The following is a 25,038-nucleotide window of genomic DNA, read 5'->3' on the forward strand; positions in this document are numbered from 1 at the left end:
TTTGAAAAGCTCATTTTAAAATGAAATTACAATTTCTAAAAAATTAGGTTTTCCTTTTATTTAACATTTCCCAGAAAATGTCATTATTTTTGTATTATTATTTTTCATCGTTAATCTACTGGATAATTAACTAGATATAAGAGCAAAGTAGGATTCATAAAATATGATTGGTGTCCGAGCTGGGACCCTGAGACTAGCACTTCGCGATTCATATAACAACTTTTTCGCATTCACAAACGATTTGAACTATACAAAACTGCCATGAGAAGTATGGCATACTTGTACAAAACAGTCTTTGATTTTCCAAAGAACAGTCTAGAAAATCAGTAAACTTCAAAACTAGAAAATTTCTCCTTGAATTACAAAAAAAAAAAAAACGATCAACCCTAAAAAGGAATCTAGAAAAAAGTAGTGATAAATAGAAATAGTTACGTCGACCACATCGACATCATTGGGTATAGCAAACGTGATGTTAAAGCTGCGTTTAGTGACATCGAAAAAAAAACTGCTAAATTGTCTTAGCTGTGAATGAGGACAAAACGAAGTATATGTCGACTGCTGGTAGAAATATGATTCGATTGGATGTCAACTTGTGGGCCGGCAACTACACTTTCAATTATGTCATCTATTTTGGCACCATCGTAACAAAAAACGATGTTAGCCTGGAGATCAGAGCAAGAATACCATCGCTAATAGGTGCTACTTTAGGCTCATTAGATGATTGAGGTTATGTCAGCAGATAAAACTTGCGCTCTATAAGTCATTTAATCCATCTGTCTTTCTGTATGGTGAAAGTATTGATGTTATCATAGAAAAGCATTATCATAATAAAGCATCACTGGGAGTTTTTGAGAGAAAAGTTGCTCGTAAGATCTTTGGTCGAATACGTGTTGGCTACGATATGCTCGAGCTTTATGACGACATTAGTATAGTTTAAAAAATTAACAACACAAGATATTCTGTTCATTGTTGTTTCATTTATAATGGTATCAATAAGTTCAATAGTGAAACACCTAGTGAAGTTTAATTAACCAGCTGTTCTCTAAGGCGTTATTTTTAAGTTATTTACGTAGAACTTCTTACTTAATGGTTTGGAAGAGGAAATAATATTTATTTAAACAGATTCCATGAATAGTAAAGTGTATATTGAGATCATTGGAATTCTAAGACAAACGCAAAATAATATTATATCATTTCTTTACTACATTTGGAGCTTAAGGAGTTCACGAAAGCTTTCCACTAGTTTCTATTTTGTGTTATTGGTCTCAACTCGTTAAACGATTTGTCCGTCCCCTGCTGAACTGTTCAAGTACTCGAATTGTGGATATTAAGGAAAAAAATTTGATTTATTGAATTTGACTTACTGAAACATCAAATTCCAGGAATAAATGAAATTAAAAATTGATCAAAATTATAGAAGACAATTACAATTTAAAAAAAGAGATTAACGTTTTCGATGTGAAGTTAGTGATTGGCTTTCTAAAACTACAAACTGTACAGAACGCTTATAATTCACATTAAAACGACTAAAGTTTTTAATTAAAGTTAACGAAGAATTGTGATTTAAGTAACATTAATTTGAATTATGGAAGTTCGAATTATGAAGCTTAAAATTGTAAAAACTCGAATTATGGAAGTTATATTGTAGTAAGATTTTTCTTAAAATATTGCTTCGAAGTATTCATGAAAAAGCCCAATTGATTATTAAGTTTCATACGAATAAACAAAGAATGAATTAAACATTTTGAACAATTTCAAAATTTTTTATAAAAATAAATGCATTTCTGTGATTGGAACGCATTTACAATCTAAACTACTTAATTTCTAACAATACTGTATTTAGCGCATAATTGGTGACGGGTATATAAGCACGGTTGCTACTTATGGTACTTTAGTACCAAAATTGGTACTTTTTTTTCCGTTTGGTACCCTGGTACTCATGTTCAAAAAATGTTATATTTTCGGCGACCCAACTTTATTGTGGATATTGTATTGTTTTATACTTTTTGTACATTTTATATAAATTGTATTTTCTTATAAAAAGACAATAGAAAAATTTTGGACCTTTTTTTACAGAAATGGCACCTTTTTAAACCAATTTTGGTACAGAAAAAAATTTTCAAGTGGCAACCGTGTATATAAGTTAAACTTGTTTAAACTGTCAGTGTGAACAGAACGCAACGTTTTGATTTTTGTAGTATTTTGTTTTGCACTCAACATATTTCTTTAGCGGGACATCCGCATCTTTGGTAGATTGCAAAACACACTTACGATATAAAAGGCACCCGGTATTACCAATTAGCGACAGCAAGCTGTTAATCGGGCTGGCAGACAGAGGCTGCTAGACGCGGCAAAGACCGATACAAGTCTGTAATAGTAAACTAAGTAAGAAAGTAACAAACTTGTTAGACTTGTTAGAGTCTTAGGCATCTTAAAAAAAAAACAAAATAAAAATTTGTGTGTGAAATTAATGGAAAAATAATTTTCTTTTCCTTAAACCATTGTTTAACCACTATTCAGAGCAGATATTATTAAAAAAACCTTATACATGTTTTTAGAACCAAAAATGTTTGTTTATTATTAAAAAATAAAAGAAAAGAAAAATAAGAAAATAAAACACTAATATATTCTGATTGCAGATGTTAACAAAATATGTCATTTATGTTTCTTCCAAACACCCCCTCGCACTACGTTTACTTTAATTTGTGTTCGTTAACAAACAGTGTGAAATGCCATCACGTGCATATCATGCAAGGCGAATACTTACCAGCCACAACCCACAGCACCCATCTTCGCTGCCCATAAACATAATTGAAACATTAAATACGCAACTGCGCTACCTAACAGGAAAACTGTTATCGTCCACTGTGGCGGCAACACTTAGCCGAGTTGACGTAAAATCATTGCACAAGTTAACACTTTACGCTCAACACACTCAGCTGTTTATTTAACAAAATATATAAAGACAACAAAAGCAACGGCGCTGCGCTGGCCAGCACAAACTTATTGCAGGAGAAAGAGAAAAGTGAGAGTACACTAAGGTCGCTAGTAGAGTAACGTGAGGAAGGGAGAAGATTTAAAGTTTATTTGTTGTGTGAATTCTTATGAGTTTCATGCTGGCAGCCTTTACCACAGACAACAAAAAATGTGCCGAATTGAATTTCCAAACAGATGTCAAAAGCGCGGCATATGACTGAGTTGGATGTTGTGTTGAGCATGCGCTGCATGCAACAACAAAACATGGCTGCCAACATAAACACTTGAAAGCATGAATAAAACACCACACCAAAATGGAAATGTGAAACTGAACTAAAGGACTTGTGCTGTGTTGCGAATTGCTCTGTCTGTTGAAATCAGTTGCAGTTGATAGCTTCATGAACTCGCACTGTTCAGCGGAAAATGGGAATTTGTGCATATTCAACGGTTCAATTTTAGATGAAGGAATTGCACAGTTAGTGTGAGTGTGAAAGTAGCGACAAAGGCGAGAACATTGTGCGGAGAGCGCGTGAGAGTGAGAGAGTACATTAAGGATATTGTGTGATTGTGAAGAGAGAAAGAGAGAGAGGAGTTCGTTGCATATTTGTAATGTCAAGTGTAATGTCACAATTGTGTATGGCAGCGTGCTAATGACACAGCACAGTACAACGACCAAAGTCTGTTTGTGAAGACAAGTGTGTACGCGAAAAGCGGAAACGGAAAGAGCGCTTAAAGAGTACATTGCTTTCATTACGATTTTTTCATCAAAAACGGTTAAATTGTAATTCAAATTCAAGTGCAAATAAAACAGTTTTAATAAATCAACTGCATTAAATTTAAGGAAACTATTTCAACCGCAGTGGTCGCACTTTACTACCGTGTTGTCAACTTTTAATAAAAAAATAAAATTTAACAAAAAAAAAAAAGGTTAAAGCATTTAACAGATATAAAAAATTTTTTAATAGCTTTTTGACTATTTTAAAATTAAAATTAGATTAAAAATTAAATAAAAACTGTTTTTTAATAAGCAAAACTTTCACAAATATGAAAACTAATATAAAGTCAATAAAATAAATGTGAGAAATAAGTTGTATTTCAAATAGATTAAGTAATTTGAAAATTAAAATTAAATAATAAAATAAAAATATTAAAAAAAAAATTAAGCGATAAACAATTTCATTTGAATTGTGCCAACTATTAAGTCAACTATTAAAACCCGGAATTGTCAAATCACTTTGCCAAAATAAAGCATAAATTTACTAATTCATAAAGATGTGAGCAAGAATATTTTAATAATATAAAAGCACATAATAATAAAAATAAAATTTGAAAATATAATCAAAAAAAAAAGCCGGTATTATTTTAAATCAAAAAAAAAACGCGCGCTTTTATTGTAAGCAATTTTCCGTCGCCATCGTTTTTATAGACAACCCAACAGTATTCACAAAGTTTTATAAACTAAGCCAAACCGACTTACAATCGATGTAAAAACGACAAAAAAAAAAACAACGAAAACTTAGAAAATCTGAAGAAAATCAAAGATAAGTTTATAATAACAAACACGGAACCGGAACAAAACAAAAATCATGTGGATTATTTGCAATGTTTTTGTGATTCTGCTGCTTTCACATTTCGGTATGTAGTTTGTTTTAAGTTGAGAGTATCTCATGAATTTCGTAGTTATTTTCTTTGCACATTTTTAACTTTTCTATTGAGTTTGGGCTTAGAGGAGATAGTCCGTGTCCTCTGTGCCACACAGCACAGTTTATTGAGAGCAAATGTCTATGGAATGAGAAAAACATGTTTAGAATATTAAAGATGTTAAAAGCCGGTAGCACGCTTTTCTGACAGGATTTTCCTTTAGTATTCACAAATTCACAAAAAAAAAAAACAAAAAACAAATAAAACTTTTGTAAATTTTTGCGGTTTATAAGCTTTTAATATTTAATGACTTAAGTGAAAATAATGATATTGTTTACTTATAATCCTTGATTATTATTTAGAATTTATTTTAAATATTCTATTAACAATGTTTTAAAAATTGCCAAATTGCGTTTACTTTGAAACTCAACAGCTACTAGCCGCTTTCTTCCAGAAGAAAAATGTGCTTAATAAAGTATTTTGAGAGTTTGTCAGACTGTTTCTCCATAAGGATAAAGAATCTATTAAATTATCTAAATTCAAGGGAATAGCTATGGTTGTTTTCATTTTATATAAAGGATTCTTGCGACGATTTTGGCAGTAAAACGTCAAAGAATTTCAGCACTAAATTAAATAAAAAAGTAATGTTAATAGAATTTTTAAAATGACCAAATTAAATAAAAAAGAGTTATATGAATAGAAAGTTTAAAATTAAAAAATATTATTCGAGATTCTTTGTCATCTCGAAAAAATAGTATCGAGGTTATTGAAATTGAGGTTTTGTTAATTTATCTTGTATATGTATGTGTGTACAAGTCATTCTTTTATAAAAGAATTGGATTTTGACTTCATCAAATCAGATTTAGCTTTCTTTAAGACTACCTTTCTTTAAATTAAAAATACCCACATCTCAGAAAAAAGTTCTTAAATTTTATTCCTTGGAAGTACGGACTCATGAGGCTTTGAGAGTTTGCATTTTAGATTAATTTTGAGTTACCATATCTCTGGATCTGTTTTAAATAAAGATAATTGTTCGAGTATTATAGATATTACTGTGAAATTGTTTACGTATGAATTTTAATATCAAGCAAATATAATTTTGACTTCAAATCTTTTAAATCTGTGGTAATAATTACTTTATTGTAAATTTATTGCAAAGAAATAATTATTAGAAATGATTGCAGATTATGAGAATAAAAATTTAAATGAAGATGCAGTTCAACTTAAATTCTGCAAGATTCTATTAATATTCTACTAAGATTCTACTAAAATGCTACTAAAATTCTTCTATGATTCTACTAAAATTCTACTAAAATTGTACTAAAATATTACTATGATTCTACTAAAATCCTACAAAATTTCTACTATAATTCTATTACAATTCTACTATAACTATTAGTTTTTATCTTTTTTGTGGTTCTTCATATATTTTGTTAGTGCTTTAGATGTAAACTTAGGAGATTAATATTGTTTTTACATATCTAGTGTAATAAGAAGTAATAATATGTAATATTTTGTTTATATTTTGCAATATTTTTCAATTGAATTAAATGTTAATTTTTTTTAAATTTATTATTTGAAAGTGTACGAATTTAGAAATATTTTACATACTTATAACTTTTTTGTGAAGCATTTTTTAGGGAATACGGAGTTCTTGCTGTTAAGTTTTCAAGCTATTACCCCTATTTTAGTAATAATTCACTTAATTATTACGAACTCTCTAATTTTTTATTATAAACGCGATTATAATATTATAATCGTGTATAATAGTATTTTTTTGATGTATAAATATTTGAATTAATGGTTAAATTCCACTCTTATATTTAGAAAATGCATTTCATCTTGATGGCTATCAATATAATCTCAAGGATATAAACGTTGTACTAACTAATGATAATTTGGTGAAGTAATGTTGGGATTTTACGATGAAAGCAACAAAATTTCTCGGCTTGGATACATTTTTGTTAAAACTTCTGGTGATTTAGTGACATAGTAATTAAAACTCAATCCATTTTCATTGGATAGTTATTGGTCATGCTTATTTTTGCCGCAATTTCACGAAACATTGGGTATAAGGTTAGGTATTATACCTACAGTAGGTATTAGGTATTATATTCACAAAAAGATGTCGTCAATTTCAGCTTTATGTTATTATTCCTCTTGGTGCTTTACTTTGTTTGAATCAAAATAGTTTTCACTGAATATGATGGCATTTTATCCAGTTTTCATCACTCGTTTCAAAAATGGTTTCGGTTCTTTTCTGTTTCAAAAAAAAATTTCGAATGGGAATTTAGTCCAAGAAATTTTTTTCTGTTAGCTTATGAAAGACCCTAGGAACAAGTTTATTTTTGTCAATAGCTTTATATGAAAGGTGAATAACAGTGAAATGGTTAGTTTTTAGTTTCTTAGTAGTATTGTGAGGTCTCGAATGGCCGTTTCGGACTTTATTCAACTGAAATGAAATTATCGATAAAATTTTTGTTAATGTTTTTGTTAGTTAATGATGATGAAGTAACCTAATCATTAAGAACACATATTTTTTTCGAACCCATTGCTGTGTTTTATAATTTATTTAAGAAAGATGTCAAATATACAGCATTTTGTTTGGAATTTAATAATTATTGAAAAATCACTATGACAGATAGTTATTAGATGTTAGATGTTTTAGTTATTAGATAAAAGTTAAAACTTCTATAGCAGATAATAGTGTAAGATATAAAAAAAGGAAGCATAGTTTTTGCTTCATCAAATATTTAACATAAAATTAATCGCAAATATTTTATTCTCTTATTTGTTACCAAAAATTTTATATAATAATTTATTAACGGGCTAATTGGTCATTTGAATAATAATAAAAACTATAATTTATTATTTATATTTAAAAACAAATTACATTTTATTGAAATATTTTTCCGATATTTCGATTATCTTCGATGGTCATCTTTAGGATAGTCGATAGTCTTCGAAGATAATCGAAATATCTGAAAAATATTTTAATAAAATATAATTTGTTTTTAAATATAAATAATATATTATAGTTTTTTTAATCCTATTTAAATGACCAATTTTCCCTATAATAAATTATCATAAAATTAATCGCAAATCTTAACTTTTATATAAATATTAATATTCTCAATAATTTATTGTTTAATGATCAAATATTTTTTAATAATAATTTTGTTTTTTAAACAGGCTAAAAGGTCAAAAGTTGTATAATAAACTTTTTTAACAATAATTTGTTTTTTAAAAGATTTTATTTGAACCTTTTAAATAAAATAAATAAAATTGGAATAAAATCTTTTAAAAAACAAAAAAAAATTTTAATAGTGTATTATTTAACTATTCACCAATTAACCAATAACATTATCATTATTGCTTTATAAATATTCATTTAATATCGATGTTGTATTTTTCGAATAAATAAGCTATCACTATATCTAATATTTATTTGAAAATGCAATATATGCATGCAATTTTATTGTTATTTAAAATATAAACAATATTGCATTATTAACAAAAAGGACATTCGATTCTGTAGTGGCAATATTATCCCAGCTCATATTCATAAAAGCATTTATTTTCCCTTTTGTATGAAAATATCCTTTATTTGCGTTTAAATTTATCCTTTATGTGTAAATACATTCCGAGAATTTTCTCGCATTTTATTCAGATTTTCTTCGGTTTTGTTGTTACAGTAGTAGTAGTAGTTGTTGTTGTTGTTGATTTGATACGAAAAAGAAAAAAAATCCGATTACAGACATTATATTAAATATTTTGCTGTAATTGAATTATTAGCTTTCATCATGGAAGGTATCCGTTTACAATTCCATTAGATTGAAACTTAAGTAGAAAATTAAGTGCTCTCGGAAAAAGGGTGCACGCCTCTCAACTTAAATCAAAACTGAATTATTTTACACCCCACATACTTATATTCATATGAAAATTATGCAAATTTTATGTTTTAAGTGGCAAAGATACTCTGAATATGAATTATCTTTTATGGTGGCGTAAAAAAGGAAATAATCCCACATTATTACCAGCAATTTATATGCAAAAGAAACTATAAACCGGGGTTTGTACGCCATTTAAGAATTTGTCACCATAAAAGTCTTCTTCGTTCTTTTTGTTTCGTTAAAAATTCTTTTATTTAAGAATATTTATTTATGAACATTTATATATGAACATTTATTTATGGTAAATATGAAATGAGTATACATATTTTGCTTATAGAAACTATTTTAATGGCCAATGATTATACGAATTTAATTTTGAGTATTAAAACGTTATTATGTTAATTGAAAAGATAAAAGGAATTAATTATGTCAAGACAGATTTTATATTACTTGAAGCAAAAATTTGAATAGAAAAAGAATATTTATATATGTGTTATATGTTACAAAAATTAGTGAATATTTAGAGAAAATAGTACACTCTTTAATAATGCTTACTATTTTTAAATATTTTAATATTAATAAAGCAGTTTAAAGTTTATACAGCAACTTTTGTTAATTGGAAATAATTAACATTCAATGAAAATTATAAGATCGAATACAAAAGTCATATTATTTACTCTCTGTGAATAAAGTATTAGCATCAGTTATTAACTATAAATTGTTAAAAATTACATTTTATATATTAGATACGAAACAAAAGTCACTTGATGCTTCATTTAAAAAACTGTTAATGTTTCGAAAATGGTTCATACAAATTGCTAAAGATATATGAGTTCTGAGTTCATTAATCAGTACACTTATCAAATAAATGTAATAAAATTTTTAGTTTCATTACGTTTTTTTACTAAGATAAGTTCGCAAATTGTAATTGTTTAAAATAAAATTTTAGGAGAAATTTAGGTCACTTCTACAAAAAGACCTAGAAAATATACCAATTATGTTGCCTTTCGAATGAAAGTCAGAGTGTGAGCCGTTGAGGACATGCTAATTTTGAAAGAGAATAAGTACTTCCTCTATACTTGTTTATTCAAAAATTGAATATTATACAATCAATTACCATAAATTACAATATGTTAGAAATAATTGGTTTTAATAGTTTCGTCTGTCTCTAGCAGTATGTACTAAGTCTGCAATCGTTCTTAACTCAGTCGGATGTTCCTCAGTCAAGATATTTGTTATCTTCCCATGCCGCATTTGCCTTTGATTCTGCCTTATACAAACAGTTCCATCAATTTATATTTTGAACTTCGGACGATATGAACAAAATATCTGGTTTTTCTTTTTAGTTTTTAGTAGTTCTCTATCTTTTCTCCATCTTATTAGAACTTCTTGATTTGACACTTTGTCCGTCTAAAAAATCTTCAGAATAAGTCTGTAGTACCACTTTTTAAAAGCTTCGATTCTGCTCATTGTTAGGATTTTTAAAGTCTAAGATTCCAAGCATGTAATCTTAGAGTAGAATGAACATGTCTGGTTTTGTCTGACATTTCACGTAGCGGATGTGTAAGTTAATGCTGATGTTGCTATTGCTTACCATTTTTTTGAATTTTCGGGGAGAGTTTATAGCCATCTCTATTCTATACTCAATTTCTTGATCTGATATCCACTTTTCATTTAGCCAGCAATCAAGGCATTTAAACTTAGGTACTCATTTATAAGCTTCAGTTCCTAATTTGGTAAGGCCTACTGACCCAATAATCTGTTCTTGGTCAAGATCACAGTTGGCAAAAAATTTTTTGTAAAATTGCTCTATGATAGATTATGATACATCAATTTCACATTATTTTCGAAATATTTAGTGCAAATTAGTATGTTTTCTTTCACGCATCAATTTTTGTAATTGATCCCTGATGCAATTTACAAATTGCTGTTTTTCAGCAAAAAGGATTGTAATAATACTCTCACTTTTTGGTACATTTTCGGTAAACACAAGATAACGCACCACATTAGCAATTTTCATCTGTCGCTTATCTGTTTAAGAGCCTACCAACTGGTGTAAATTATTGAGCATAAGAACTTTTATTTGAATCCAAACAGATTGAGTGGATAAATTGATGAAATTGATTCACTATATCATTAGACAACATATTCCTTTTCGTTGCTCATATATAAGACTAGTTCAAACCTTTAAAACTACATTCGTTAGATAAAATATTCCTTCCTCATAAACAAGACTGATGGAAAATAATATTGAAGCTATTATGTTGAGTTTATTTTCTTTAATTCATCTTTCATTCTCACTATTAAGCAGTTCGATAAACTGTGGAAAAAGTGCTGTTATTAAAAATTTATTCGTTCTCCTGCACACTTGGAAAGATAGTTATGGTTGAACCAAAGCGGCGGAAACCTTTTCTCGTTTTATACAGTTTAATGTGTCCTTGACCGGAGATCCAAATTAAAGTGATTTTAGAGAATCGATTAATACCTACAATTTTCGTTTTACATTGTCTGACAAATTTTAATTTAATTATAAAAAATTGATGACATATTAATTGCAGTTTTGCTGTTAATAAAAATGACAACCTTAAATCTAATTTTTTGTGGTCCATGTTACCTTCCAAACCACTAAAACTTTAGCTTAAAAAGCTGAGGAAGTGGTGACTTCAAAAATTTACTGCAGAAGATGAATTTAGGGTTATAAGAACTTATATTTATGTGTTGAATAGGATTAAATGGGATTAGGATTAGGAAGACCTGAAGTCACCTCGTTCCATACTTTATTGAGATAGATGAAAGAATCTAGATACTGCTGGAAAGGGGTGAACAAATTCTGATTATAATTGTTCTCAAAAAGTTAAAAGAATTGATTACTTGAAATAAACTCATTACATTTGTTACTTATTCTTATTTAATATGAAGTGTAGGTATAATATGCGATGGTGATGCTTTAACAGTCTTGTGTATCGGTTGTTGTATTACAAGGTAGGACATATTGGGACATATATTCAGGTTAAATTTTTTATTGAATTTTAATTGAATTACATAAATAAAGTCAATAACGACAATAGCTCTAATTTTTAAATAAAACCACTTTAAAATACTTGCAAATAATTTTTAAAAAATTCTAAAATTTGACTATGTATCTCTTTACAATATTTATTATTATGAACAATAGATATATTCGGTTCGGATTGCTTTCTCTTCTTTAATAATTCTATATTTTCTTTTAAAACACATCTGTGCTGCATATCGAATTAAGGTCTGCAGATATATCGAAATCAGTTCAAAGGTCTAAATATGGCCCTTTATTAAGATATGTTTAATGTGATTGTCCATAATTTGAAAAGAATAAAACATACTTAAATTTAGCACTATATTAAATTTTATCTAATTTGACTGTTCATTATTTTAAAGGTTTAATGCAACCATTCTTCTTATCTAAAAAAATAATAAATTTTAATTAAATATTTCAATGCATTTTGCCTAAACATATGTTTGTAATATATATTATATAGAACAAAGTTTTAAATTATGTTGCTTTAAAACACTGTTTATGTATAAAATATATTTACAGATTCTCATTTTATATGTGTGTATTTTCACACCTCAAGATTCCTATAAATTTTGACCTTGTATCTAATATGCAATATTAGTGCCTCATATTTAGGCCAACACTTTCTACGAAGTAACATTTTTACGAGACACATTCCATATGCCATTCACTTGATGATGAATTACGTATCAGAATCCTTTGACAGTTGCATTAATGTTTCTGAACATTTGAGCATTTGTGCAAAATAATATGTGACTTTGAGGTTTTTCAATTTCATCACTAATTTAAAAAGTTTTTAAAAAGTTTTTCATGCTCCATTCGATATTATTTCGTTGAACGTTTTGACTTTCCATCATTTTAGTTAAGAAAATAGCTAACAGCAAAATAACACTAAAAGCAAAGTCTGAATAAAAAATAAACTAAGTACTAACAAACTATGGAACTCATCATTAGTTGTTGTCTAAGTTGAATCCAAACTTTGTAAACTTTTTCTGTAAACATAAAGTGAAAAAATATATTTTTTAAAAATTAAAAGAAAGGATTCACAGTGCAAGTTTAAGCAGTTTACGTATTTTTGTAAGAAAAACAGTAAGAATAGGTATTCACTAGGATTAAAAGCATTTTAAAGTTCAAGAGCTTAAACTATTTTCAGTAAAAACTTAATAAATCATTTTTTTGAATTTATTATAATCTCTAATTATTATTATGTTGAGGCTAGTTGAGTCAGTGGACTTGAGCACTTTTACTCTCTATTAACTGCGACTGGATTATTACGCATTGACTGGATTATTGTTTATCATTTCATCAGACTAAGCAATAACTGACCTTAGATTTGTGTAGCTTCCCGAAGAGCCCGTAACCACTCTGAGCTTCAGGGCTCTTTCTTTTATGTATTTTTTGATCGTATCAATCTTGAAACCCCTGAGAATGTCATATGATCTAATATACCATGGTACCTTGAAAAGTCTTAAAAAATCAAGACTTTATTACTACTACTCTTTTCAATTTGAAATAAATTGATAATATAAGATATACATATAATATTTTCAAATAAATCTTTTTAAAATAATTTTGTTTTTTAAAATGGGTTAAGTGATCAATAGTTAAATAATATACATTTTTGTTTTTTTTTTTAAAAATGTTGTATTTAAATCGATATTTCGACTTTATTCTATACTCATCAGAAGATGACTATTCAGAAAATGATTATAGAATATATTCGAAATATTCAGACTCATTAGAATATGACCATAGAATATAGTCTGTATAATATTGGTTTAAATATTATTATTTGAAAACAAAGAAGCTTTTTAAAAAATATAAAATATTAAAAATAAAGTTATTATTAAAAACTTATGGTAATTAAAACAAAAAATAATTAAATATATATTCAAATAATTTATTCGAATTTTGCTTAACATTGCTTATAATTACGTCAATCATACGCAACGTGGTACCTGTGTAGTAATTTGCAGTTTTTTTACATTCTGTTCGGAAGGCAGAATGTACGCAGGATGCATAGTATATTCTAGTAACAACTCTAGAACTAAATCCGTTATATTTTGTATATCTGCCAAGTTTAAAACAATAGCTAAGAAAGTTCGAACTTCATCAGTTGTTTGGTTAGCTTTTTGCAAATAATTAAAAAAGTGCATCTTGCACAGTTTTTGAAAAAATTGTTTAAAAACTAAAATTCCTCTATTTGAAAGGAATGAAGAATGATGAAAGAGATTCTGTTTACGGCGACAGAACTGAACTGGAGAGCTAAATTTAAAAGTGAAGTGTTTTTGATGAAGAACATCCGGGTCGTGCAGAAGAGATCACATCTGAAAAAAAGCATTGATAAAATCTACGATATTGCGTTAGATGATCCCAAAATTAAATTGCGTGAGATAGCAGAGAAGACGAACATATCATAGGAATATGTTTCGATTATTTTACATGAATATTTGGGTTTAAAAAAGCTTTCGGTAAGATGCGTACTGCGTTTGGTCACAATTAACCAGAAACGAGTGAGTTCGTCATTCGAAACATTGTTTGGAGATGTTTATGTGCAATCTAGCTGACTTTGAGCTCCAGTAGTAGTCGTATCTGATAAAACATGAATCCACTACTTCACATATGAGGGAAAACAACAAGCCAGATAATGGGTAGACCCAGGGATTGTGATCCCAAAAGACTACGAACTCAACAATCGGCTGGAAAAGTATTGGCTTTCGTATTTTGGAACTCAAGTGGAATAATTCACATAGACTATTTAGAAAAAGCAAAAAACAATAACATCAGAATAATATTGAATATTATTGGTTCGATTAAATCAGAAATGAAAAAAATGCCCACAATTGTCGAAGAAAAAAATTTTGTTTTTGAAGCATAAAGCACCCTGACGCTCACATGTCAATGAAAATTATTGCAATATTAAATGCAAATTGTTTCCTCATCCACCATATTCTACAGATTTGGCTCCCAGTGACTATTACCTGTTTGCAAACTTGAAAAGTGGGCTCTAGAGAAAGATATTAGCATCAAATGATGATGTGAAATGGGAAACTGAGGTATATTATAGAGGTATTCAAATGTTGAGATATCGTTCCCCTGATTATTGGAATGAAATTTCCACATTGGTGTGGAAATCTTCTTCATTCATTCCTAAGAGGTGGTTTTAGTGGGTTCAAGTCTCACGAAATATTGTTTGACTCAGTGCATCGAGCTAAAAGGGGACTATATTGAAGCATACAATATAATTTTTCAAAAAATGTGTTTTTATTATTTAAGCCCGAAATTTATTAATCCGCCTATCTAGCAATATAGACATAACAGTTTAATTACTAAAGCAAAAACATATTCTGGGTTATCAAGTTTTATATAATTCAACAGGTTAAAATGTTAATCTTTTTTCTTATTTGATTTTATGCAATTTTACTTGGTATTCTGCCAAGTTAAGTCTACACTGTACTGCTTTTTGTTATTTATTTTTAAATAAAATATAAAGATTAAGTCGAAAAAATAGGCAAAGTAATAAAATTCAAAACTCCCAATTTGTCTGCAAAAGTTTTGTTATAATTTTCTTATTTGTTTAATAGCATATTTAACTTAACACGCAAACAATCTAAACAGTTCGGATCTGTCGACATACAAATTCACCCATATAATCCACTAACAGCACCAGAAGCAAATACGTGTGCTGCTTCTACTGCAGAGCATACCTTTTCGTACAAACACCGGAAGTAAAGCAGTACACAAACAACTAAAAACAACAATAAAAACATTCCGCCCACGCTGTGTACAAATACAGGAAATTCAATTTTAAGATGAAAATTTTAAAAGTCAATATTGTCTTACATAAAAGTACAACGTTTTCTCCGCAGCGCAGCGCAGCGAATGCGGAACAGTGGGAAGATTATTGAAACCAAGTCGTCGATGCTTGGTTGGTTGCTTTGGCATAAAGGAAGCACGCCAAGTCTGAACATTTTTTTTCAGACTCAGACTTCAATGCATATTGACAACAAAATTGGCTAAAGACGCAAATAACTGAACAAAAAAGTCCTTCCAAGTCCAAAAGGAAGCTATTAAGAGAAACTCAACTTCAACGACTGTTGCTTCCATTTTTTCCTTTGTTGTTTTTGTTTTCTAAATTGCTGTGTTTGACTGTTTGACTTCAAATGCTTAACTAATAAAAAGTAGAAAATTTTATTCTCCTTATAAACGTTAAAAAGGTAATTTTATTTGCCACTTCACAGGGGCATCTATGAATATAAAATGCGCGATAAATACTTAAACGTTCGCTCGCAATTTGCTCACAATTTAAATGAAAATTACCAATTAAAATATAATTCAATATTAATTAATTCGAAAAGCGATACTGTTTATTTTTTCTACTAGAAAAATATTTTGATTACAAAAAGATTGAAATTTGCAGAAGTTTTAGGAAAATGAAATAATCAATGTTGCACCATTCATTTTCAAATAATTTTTAATAATTTAAATTGATTCATTTCTGACGAAAGAAACTAAATTCTTAGTAGTTATAAACTACTGTTTTCAATAGACTAGTTTTTTTTATGGACAGTTATAATTTGTGCAACCTTGGCTACTTGTAGAAAAAAACGATAAGTCATCGCTTCCAAATTGACAGGTACGAGTTCTAGGTAAGCCTGGCACTTGCAGTCCAAACAAATTATATGTGAACTATAAACTAATTCTAAAATTCGAACATTTCCTAAGATCATTGGCTTCAATAAATTAACTAAAATTTTTGTTGTTCTCCTTTCATTTCTATTCGAATCCTTCTAACTTTTAAATAGTTTCTCTTCGTCATTAGACGCGTCACTTTTGACAAAAAAAAATTTAATATTAAGCTTTAATTTTTATTTTTATAATTTTATAATTTTTTTTTCTTAAATGTAATTTAATTATTGTACATAGATATTGTTAATTGAGTTTAATAGATATTGTTAATCACTTAATAAAGTTTTTAAATTAATGCAATTTGATTTAATTATTAGAGTGACAAGAACGAATAGAAAAAAAATAATTAATTTTTTTGTTCCTAGTTTTTTGTAAGAATAAAGTTAGTATGTGAAATTAAAGTTTTTTAATATAAGTCGTAATTTAACGTAAATTTATGACGGAAGAGAGTAGTATATAATGGAAAGTAGTATATTTGGAAGAGAGAGATTTCGAAAAGTAGTGCACTACATTCTCAAAAATTCTATTTATATTATTTTAACTAATTGAATTATTTCTCTTCTAAAGAATAGTATTAAAATTTAACAATTAAAAGTAAATTATAATTATTTAATTCAATTATTTTACTGATGGTTTATGATTTCATATTATTAAAAAATTTGTTGATGAACTTTCACATCAAATTAAAAAAAACTTTAAAATGCGAATATAAAAGTCATATACGACTTTGGATTAATTTGTTAATGAACGCTGACTCTGAGCTTCAAACTTGGCAGGGCACGGGTTCAACCCTGGGTATTTGCAACAGTATAAAATTATTTACAAAGAATTAAACATAAGAAATAATTCTAAGACCAGTGATGATGGGTATTTGGCAATACTCGAAAAATTCAATTAATTACAATAATATAAAAATAGTTTGTGTTGTTGTAGCTCACTACTGTTCGAAACTTTTTTATTAATTACCATACTTTCTGTTAAAGTAAAAATGTCACTTCTGTCATATTGAAGTTAAATTCAAATTTAATTTATGAATTAAGGTATTAAGTAGATGGAACCTATTCCCAATATAATTTAAAAATAATATGAAACCAATATAATAATTATATTTTGTTTTATTTGCATTTTATAACTTATGAAAACTATAAGCTTTAATAATGATATATTTGCATATTTTATATTCTAAAAATATATGTTATTTATTATATACCTCACATTAGCACAAATCTTGTTATGCCACTGTGTGGTTTGATTTATTACAAAATCAAGCTATAATCACAATCGATATACCAGAACTCACTGGCCAAAATTATTAAAGAATCTTAAACAGATCAACAAATAATTAATAAATTTGAAATTCAAATTAATGCAATTGTATAGGAATAGAATAGAAAATACTTTTTGCAAAATCAATTGAAATATGTTAAGTAATAAAATTATTAAAAATTATAAGTTTTTGTGTGCATACACTTAGAAAAATAATTTGGTTAGTTCAACCCTATTTTAATTAAATCTCAGTTTAAAGTTTTCTTACAGGACGCATCATATTGGTTCAACCATACCAAATGTTGATTTTTATATCTTCCTTACCACATGAATTAAAATGTTTCTAACAAAATGTTCAGATCAACTTTACTAGTATGTGGTTAGAGCAAATTTTTTTAAGTGTAGTATCTATACGAGTATTCAAAATCACTCCACCATGTGAATTGGCTATTGAGACAGATGTATGCCACTCCGTAAGTTAGACTATCTGCATATCTTAGTGTATTTATGATTAAATGTTTTTTTCAATTCAATTTTTGTGCTTGTATATTTCTTTACCACTATTTATTTCCTTTTCTACTGAATGTAGACTTATATGGCAAAAATGTTATTACAAGCTAGCGACTTATATTGAATTCTTACCTAGAATTATTCGGTTCAATATTGAAAGAGATCAAAAAGTTTCAAAAAATTAAATTTTATAAGGAGAATCAAAAGAATGTGTGAGCAGGATTTTAATATATAGAGATGGGACTATAAAATTACTTGACCTTATTGATACTGCGTAAACTACGCGCGATAATAAAAGATATAATATTTAGATCAATAAACAACACAGTAGAAATATATTTTTTGGGTTAGACGATATTATAGCTGTTTGGACAATCGCCAGTGAATTTCAAACATATAGATCAAGGGATTAGAAATAATTTGGTATTTGTATTTTGGGATGCACTCGGTGTAAAATAACTTAAAGATGAGCAGCAGATAAAATTAATTTTTGGATAGTATATAATGTCTTCCTGCATTTAAATATTAAAATCGCAGAAAATACGGTCTGAAATGAAGTAGTATAAAAGAAAAATCCTATCGACATATGAGAAGTCGATAGTAAAAATTCTTCCATCCCTAACTTGTTTTTGTTACGACTGTACCTATTTCTCCTTCAAAATCTATATTTCAAGAAAATTAACTATTAATTAAAATTGACCATTACCTGTACCCTGTGACCCATAGAAAATATATGATTATGTATTTAATAAAGCTGTGAATTGAATTTTAAGAAACAGAATCGCCTCTAAATTGATATTTGAACCGATACTTCCACGATATTATATACTCATCATCAGGGTATTATATAATATGAAAATAATGCAATAAATCACAATAAAACCATAAATTATTAGAAATGTTTTTAAAAAATAAATTAACCATTGTGCTTTCATACGATATATCCGTCGAATAAAATTGCATAAAATGTACTAAAGAAATATTTTTTTAATTAGAGTTAAAATTGCAATTTATTAGATTAGTTACAAAATTTTACTTAAAACCCAAGTTTTGAGAACGATTACACTTTTAGAAGTATTTTTAAGGAGTTTCTTTAAATAATTAAAAAAGCTCCTTATATCAAACGATATTTCCCTTAATTAAATGAATGTCAAGAAAATAATATTACTTTTGAATTACATTTTGACAAAATTTAAAATAAAGAAAACTTCGTACTTGAATTTTATGGCCCCGTTAAATTTTAATTTCTAGAAAGAATATATTAGAATAGTATGCTATATACTTGAATATATAGTATACTTGAATTTTATAGTCCTGTTAAATTTTATTTAATTTCTTGAAAGAATATATTAGAATAGTACGCCAATTTACTCACTTGAAAACTTTTGTATCCATTAATACCGCAGCCTAATACTTCCACTTAAATACTTATGCCTATGAGCATCATATGGGTAATGTGGTATTAAATGTCCTACCCCAAAATTTTTGGTGAGCAAACAAATTCATAGCTAAGAAAGTTTTTGCCAATATTTTTCCTATGCAGATAAAATATAATTTTACTAAAATAAGCTGTGTTATTTTATGTAGAGTTAAGTAAAGACTTAGTGTAATATATGTACTGGAGTATATATTTTTCATGTTGTGTACTCCTTTTTGGAGAACATCTGAGACTCAATAAACAACATTAAAACACATCACAAAGACGAAATTTGCAGTGCGAGGACATGAGTAGAGAATTTCATTTTTATGGCTAATATTAATGTCTGCAGCGAAATACAAGTGGGATACGTACACACTTAAGGGAACAATATTTTAAAGGAGTAGCAAAAAAGAGTGTGCCATAGACCAGGGACAAGTGGCATGAAAGTATTACCAAAACAATAGAAATAAAAATGGCAAAGAATGTGTATCAAAAACAGCACAAGGACAATGCAAAGCGACAGAAATATACGAAAAATATGGAAAAAAATCCAAAATTTTACCTCAAAGTTGCTGTATTTACAAAGAATACAAACAAGGACGGACAATGTTTAGATATGCGTGTAAGGCCTAAGGAGTTGCTTTTTAAGCCGTTGAGCCTAATGGCATTACTTGAAGTGAATTCACGTATGTAAGAGTACATAAATAAGAAAAATAAGAAAATAAATGGATAAGTAAATAAATCAGAAATGCAGTAAAGCAACTGTCACCTTTTAGGTAATTGAATACTAAAGTAGAAGCATTAATTTAAAATGTTAATTGAATTATTTTCTGATGGGAAATACTTCATTAGAGAATGATTAAAATATTTAAGGTACTTAACTAATTTACTGTTCATTTTACTATAAAAAACGAGTAAAAGTTCATTTTGTAAAAACAAATGTGAAATATTACTAATCAATTGTAAAATCACTGGAAGCGTGCAAATCAATGTAGCCGCGGGTGAAGCTAATTTACAAGTTAACAGTTTTTTTCTACACGGACTTACATGTATTTTATGTATTTTTACGGAATTGTAAGTGCAAAAAGCACATACGGATGGACCCTCCAAAGAAATGCTTGCAATATTTTTATGAGCTCTGTTTCTGTGCTTTACACAGTGTCATTGCGCGCTGTGTTATTTTGTTAAGAATGTACACAAAAAAGTGCTAAAAAGTTCATACTGTACTGAAAGGGAAATAAGAAATGCCATAAAAATCTGTTCAGTACAAAAGACAAAAGAAGAAAATAAAAAATAAGAAACAAGAAACACAGAAAAACAACAATAAAAACAAAAAGTAAAACAAAAATGTTGATAATTGCAAGCATGAAAGTATAGAAGAAGCGCGCTCATATGTTGAAACGGCGGGGCATGGAATATCGCGTATCCCTAAAAGAGTGGTGAGGGTTACGAACGTGCAAATTGCGCTGTTAAGGGCGGGTAAAGCAGCTACCGCTTACATGACTTAAAGCTCAAGTAAAAACGTGAAAGAGTTGTAAAATTAAAGCTACTACTATTACAACTCGTTTTGGGGGGTTTCCCTCTATAGAAATATTTTGAGTCAGTGAACTTAACGAGCAGAAGGTTGAGGGCGTTTTGAGGGAGTGTAGTAATAAAATCTACATATCTAGTATAATATTAATTTTACAAAGACATACATTGCAATTAAAAAGTTGCATTTTACATATATATATATATATATATGTATATATATGTATATATATATGTATATATATATTTGTAAGAATTGACTTTAACTATCATAAAAATATTAGGGAATAATTGGCTTCATTAAAAGGACTTTAGTCATAGATAGTGCGACTATAAGTCTTATCTACTATAAGTGTCATATAAAGATATAAGATTTAATACTTTTTCAGCAATATCTGAAAAATTAGTAATAGTACAACTTGACTTATAATATATATAAACTTCTTATCAGATATTATCAGTCTACTGTTGCCTATTATTAGTTATAAGCAAACGCAGTATTGAATAAGGCAACAGCTATCATACTTCCATCTTTATATAAAACACACCAAATATTTATATGTTTGTACATATACATTTTTATATTGGATATATCAGTATATTCTATATACTAGCATAAAGTATTCTAGTATTATATTAATGATATCAAGTACCTTTAACTTATGGAGTTTTTAAAATTTTATAAAATTTGTTGATATTTTTCAGAGCAACAGACTCAGACGTAGAAGGTATTTTTTTTAACTAAAAAAGAGTTTTATTTATTATTTCCCCCTTCATTTCGATATGTTAAGTCCAGTGTTTAATCAAATTTTTTTCTCTTTTTAAATAATAACTTTTCACAGAATCTACAAAATAAACATTTGTTTCAGTGTTTTTTAAATTTTTTTTTTTCTTTCCAAATAATAAGTTTCCCTGTGGTCCATAAAATAAATGTTTGATTTAGTGATGATCTCTTCATTCGATCCAAATTTCTTACCCTTGAGCAACCTCTTTACGTTCTGAAACAGAAAAAAATTACATAAAGCTAAATCTAGAAAATAAGCTGGTTGTGGTAATAGTTTGTAGTTAGTAGCCCAATACTATAATTAATCTCATTACGATAGTATATATGGTATACCCGTGTACTACAATGATAGATGAGCACTTTTTTTCGTTGAATACAGTAATTTATGCTTTTAACCGATGCTTAAGCTATTCAACAGTTTCGAATTATTTTCGCGGGTATAGTTTTACCTTTTTTTAAAGGTTACCGATACTGCATGTATCTCAAAAAAATCTTTTGCAAGAAGGATCTTCTTGAGTGACACAACCACCTTAACTTTATTTGGTGTACATTCAGTTGGAGAAGTTCATTCTGACTGTTGTTTTGTTTTCTGTTTTGATGGATCCCTGTTTTTTTCAGGGTCACGAAAGCAAATTAAGGATTGTTAGAATTGTGCTTAAATTCAAGCGGCCTTAATTCAAGCGGGAGACTAGCGCGTTTTTTGGATGAGGTCTATCTAAATCTTTAGATAGTTTCAGGAAAGATATTTACACCAGTAAGAGAAAATAATATTATTTTTTTGATGCAATACAAACATGAGCTTACATGATAGACATTAGACCCCGTTTAATAAAAAGACTTCAACATATACAATAACTACTACCATCGAAAATTTTAGTATTTGATGCAAGAGCAGAATGGTGAAAATGAAAAGAATATATTAAAATGATTAAAAGTGACATTATAAAGATGGATATATGGAACCGTAGATAATAGTTGTTGATCGAGATGTCTGTGAGTGTATATCAAAAGAAAATTTGTAAAATTTTAGACCAAAGATAGTACGACAACTATAAATAATCCAAATTTTACTAAAGAACTTTTCTGCAATTTAATTTCTTTAACGAATTTTATACTTTATTAATGTTTTTTTTAAAAATTGTGACTGGAACACTTTATTTTTAAATATTTTTTAAAATTTATTTATGCAGTGAAAAATGATTTATACATTCAGTATGAATGTGGAAATACTGGTATACAATATTCGGAAAGACAAAGTACAATGAACTGCACTTGAAGCATTCATAAATCAAAGGCTTAACCGAAAACTTATGTTTGTCTCAAAAATTTATTTCACTTGAGTGTAGAATTACAGAATCTTTTGGTAAATTAATTTTTTTATCTTATTTAATTTGTGCAATAAAAAGAATTCATGTAGAATTGCGGAAAAATTCAGCAGATAATGAACGATAAGAGACAAAAGAACTTCACATGTATGCGAAAATCATTTTTTCTTATTTTTGGAACAGTAAGAAAGCAACACTACTTACCCAAAGGATATTCACGCAACAACTGCAAAGCAAACACACACAAGCAAACAATATCCTTTGTAAGTATGCTGGAGTAATTGTACGTGTATGTGCATAAATTGACAAATATAAATACAATTGTACTCGTACTCGACAAACTTACAACTACAAAAAATATTGCTGAATGAAAAAAGGATCAAAATTGAAATGTATCTAAAGCATGCACACACTATGCAAGACAAATTGTAAAAGTATGTAGGTATGTGTGTGTGTCTGTGTGTGTCCTGTAACACTAAATGCATGCAGAAACCTTACATACCAGACACAAAACAACACACACACACACACATCAATACATTTACACATACAAAACATTGTAGTACAATTTACGTTACCAAGGAATAAAAACCAAGTCAGGATAACATGGAAAATTTGAAAAAAATTAAGCACAAGAAAATAAACATAAAAGTGTTGTTGGTACATAAGTGGTGAAGTCCTCATTTCTGTTGTAGCTCCTCGGATTCTTTTTTTACTCCTTCGCTTTTCCGCCTTACTTGCGTTACATACTATATACGTATACGCATACGTATACGTGCTTTGTACTGGGCTCATATTTGTAATTCCATACTTTTATTTATGGTGCAGCAAGGACACTCATCCTGCATACGTACATTTATGGTGTATTGTGTAATTTATTGTTGTATTTATACAATATATGAATCCATTTCAGTTCTTGCTTATGAGTATTTTCAATTTAAATTTTCATTTGAATTTGATTTCTTGAGTTCATTCGCAAATTTATTGTTTCGTTTTTTTTTTGTTGCTTTTCTGGGCCATGAATTCTTAAGTGAACTCTCCAAGTTTGTAGCTAGCACTTATAAAAACGTAAGCAAAATCTATACAAAAATGCAGAAATGTGGCCAATATTTGATTTATTGTACACAATTTAATTGCTTTTGTAAATATAAAATATCAAATGAAAGGAGTGAGTTTGAGTTCAGGACTACAGGATTTGTTGAAGAGCCTATTTGTTGCGGAATATTAGAATTTTATTAAATTTATTTGTGAATTCGATTGAGAATCACATGAGATGTTTACTTTTCTACTTGGAATATTTTATATTTGATTACTTTAATTTGTTTGTTGTGATTAAATATTTAGGATTTACATATAATAACAAAATAATTCATTATGAATATATAAAATAAAATTTATTCATCAAACACTGATTTTATAAATGCTAATGACGTATATGATTGATTGACTTGAAATATGTAAATAAATAAATAAATTTGATATTTGCGTTTTAGAATACTACTTTCTGCAATATTTTATAAATAAAACTTATCAGAGTAATTGGCCTATAGAGAAAGTCCTATTATTTTAAAACCCAATACAGATGATTAAAATTTAGTTGTAATAAACACTGTAACTATCTTACAAGATTGGGTATACTTAGGGATGCAAAGTGTAGATTCTCTAAAGAGAATAAGAAGTCGAACACACACGTGCTGTTGGGATGCCCTGCGCTAATGCATATACGAAATAGACTCCTAGTAATCTATATTCTTACAGAAGAGGCAATAAAACTCTGTAAAGTAGGTTCTATACTTTTTATTGACACAATAGGGCCAATAAACCCAGAAGGGGACATTATAAACCCGAAGGTCACTGTGCCACATCCCCTAACAATAGTAATAATAATAAATACACAAGACAGAAAAATAGAACTACACAGAAAACTATACATAATATGGCTCATGTTATAG

The 25,038-nt window shown here is 28.2% G+C and overlaps 1 protein-coding gene across 1 annotated transcript in view; it reads left to right on the top strand.

Moving 5' to 3' along the window:
• Window positions 1-4,378: 4,378 nt before the first annotated feature.
• LOC119675073 (Down syndrome cell adhesion molecule-like protein Dscam2) overlaps window positions 4,379-25,038 on the top strand; it is a 186,431-nt gene continuing 165,771 nt past the window's right edge. The window contains exon 1 of the mRNA XM_038086262.1: window positions 4,379-4,611. Within this exon, the coding sequence (XP_037942190.1) occupies window positions 4,563-4,611 (49 nt within the window). The 5' untranslated portion in view covers window positions 4,379-4,562. The remainder of the gene's footprint in view (window positions 4,612-25,038) is intronic.

The sequence above is a fragment of the Teleopsis dalmanni genome, chromosome 1 (genome assembly GCF_002237135.1).
Source record: "Teleopsis dalmanni isolate 2A chromosome 1, ASM223713v2, whole genome shotgun sequence".
Taxonomy (NCBI): Eukaryota; Metazoa; Arthropoda; class Insecta; order Diptera; family Diopsidae; genus Teleopsis; species Teleopsis dalmanni.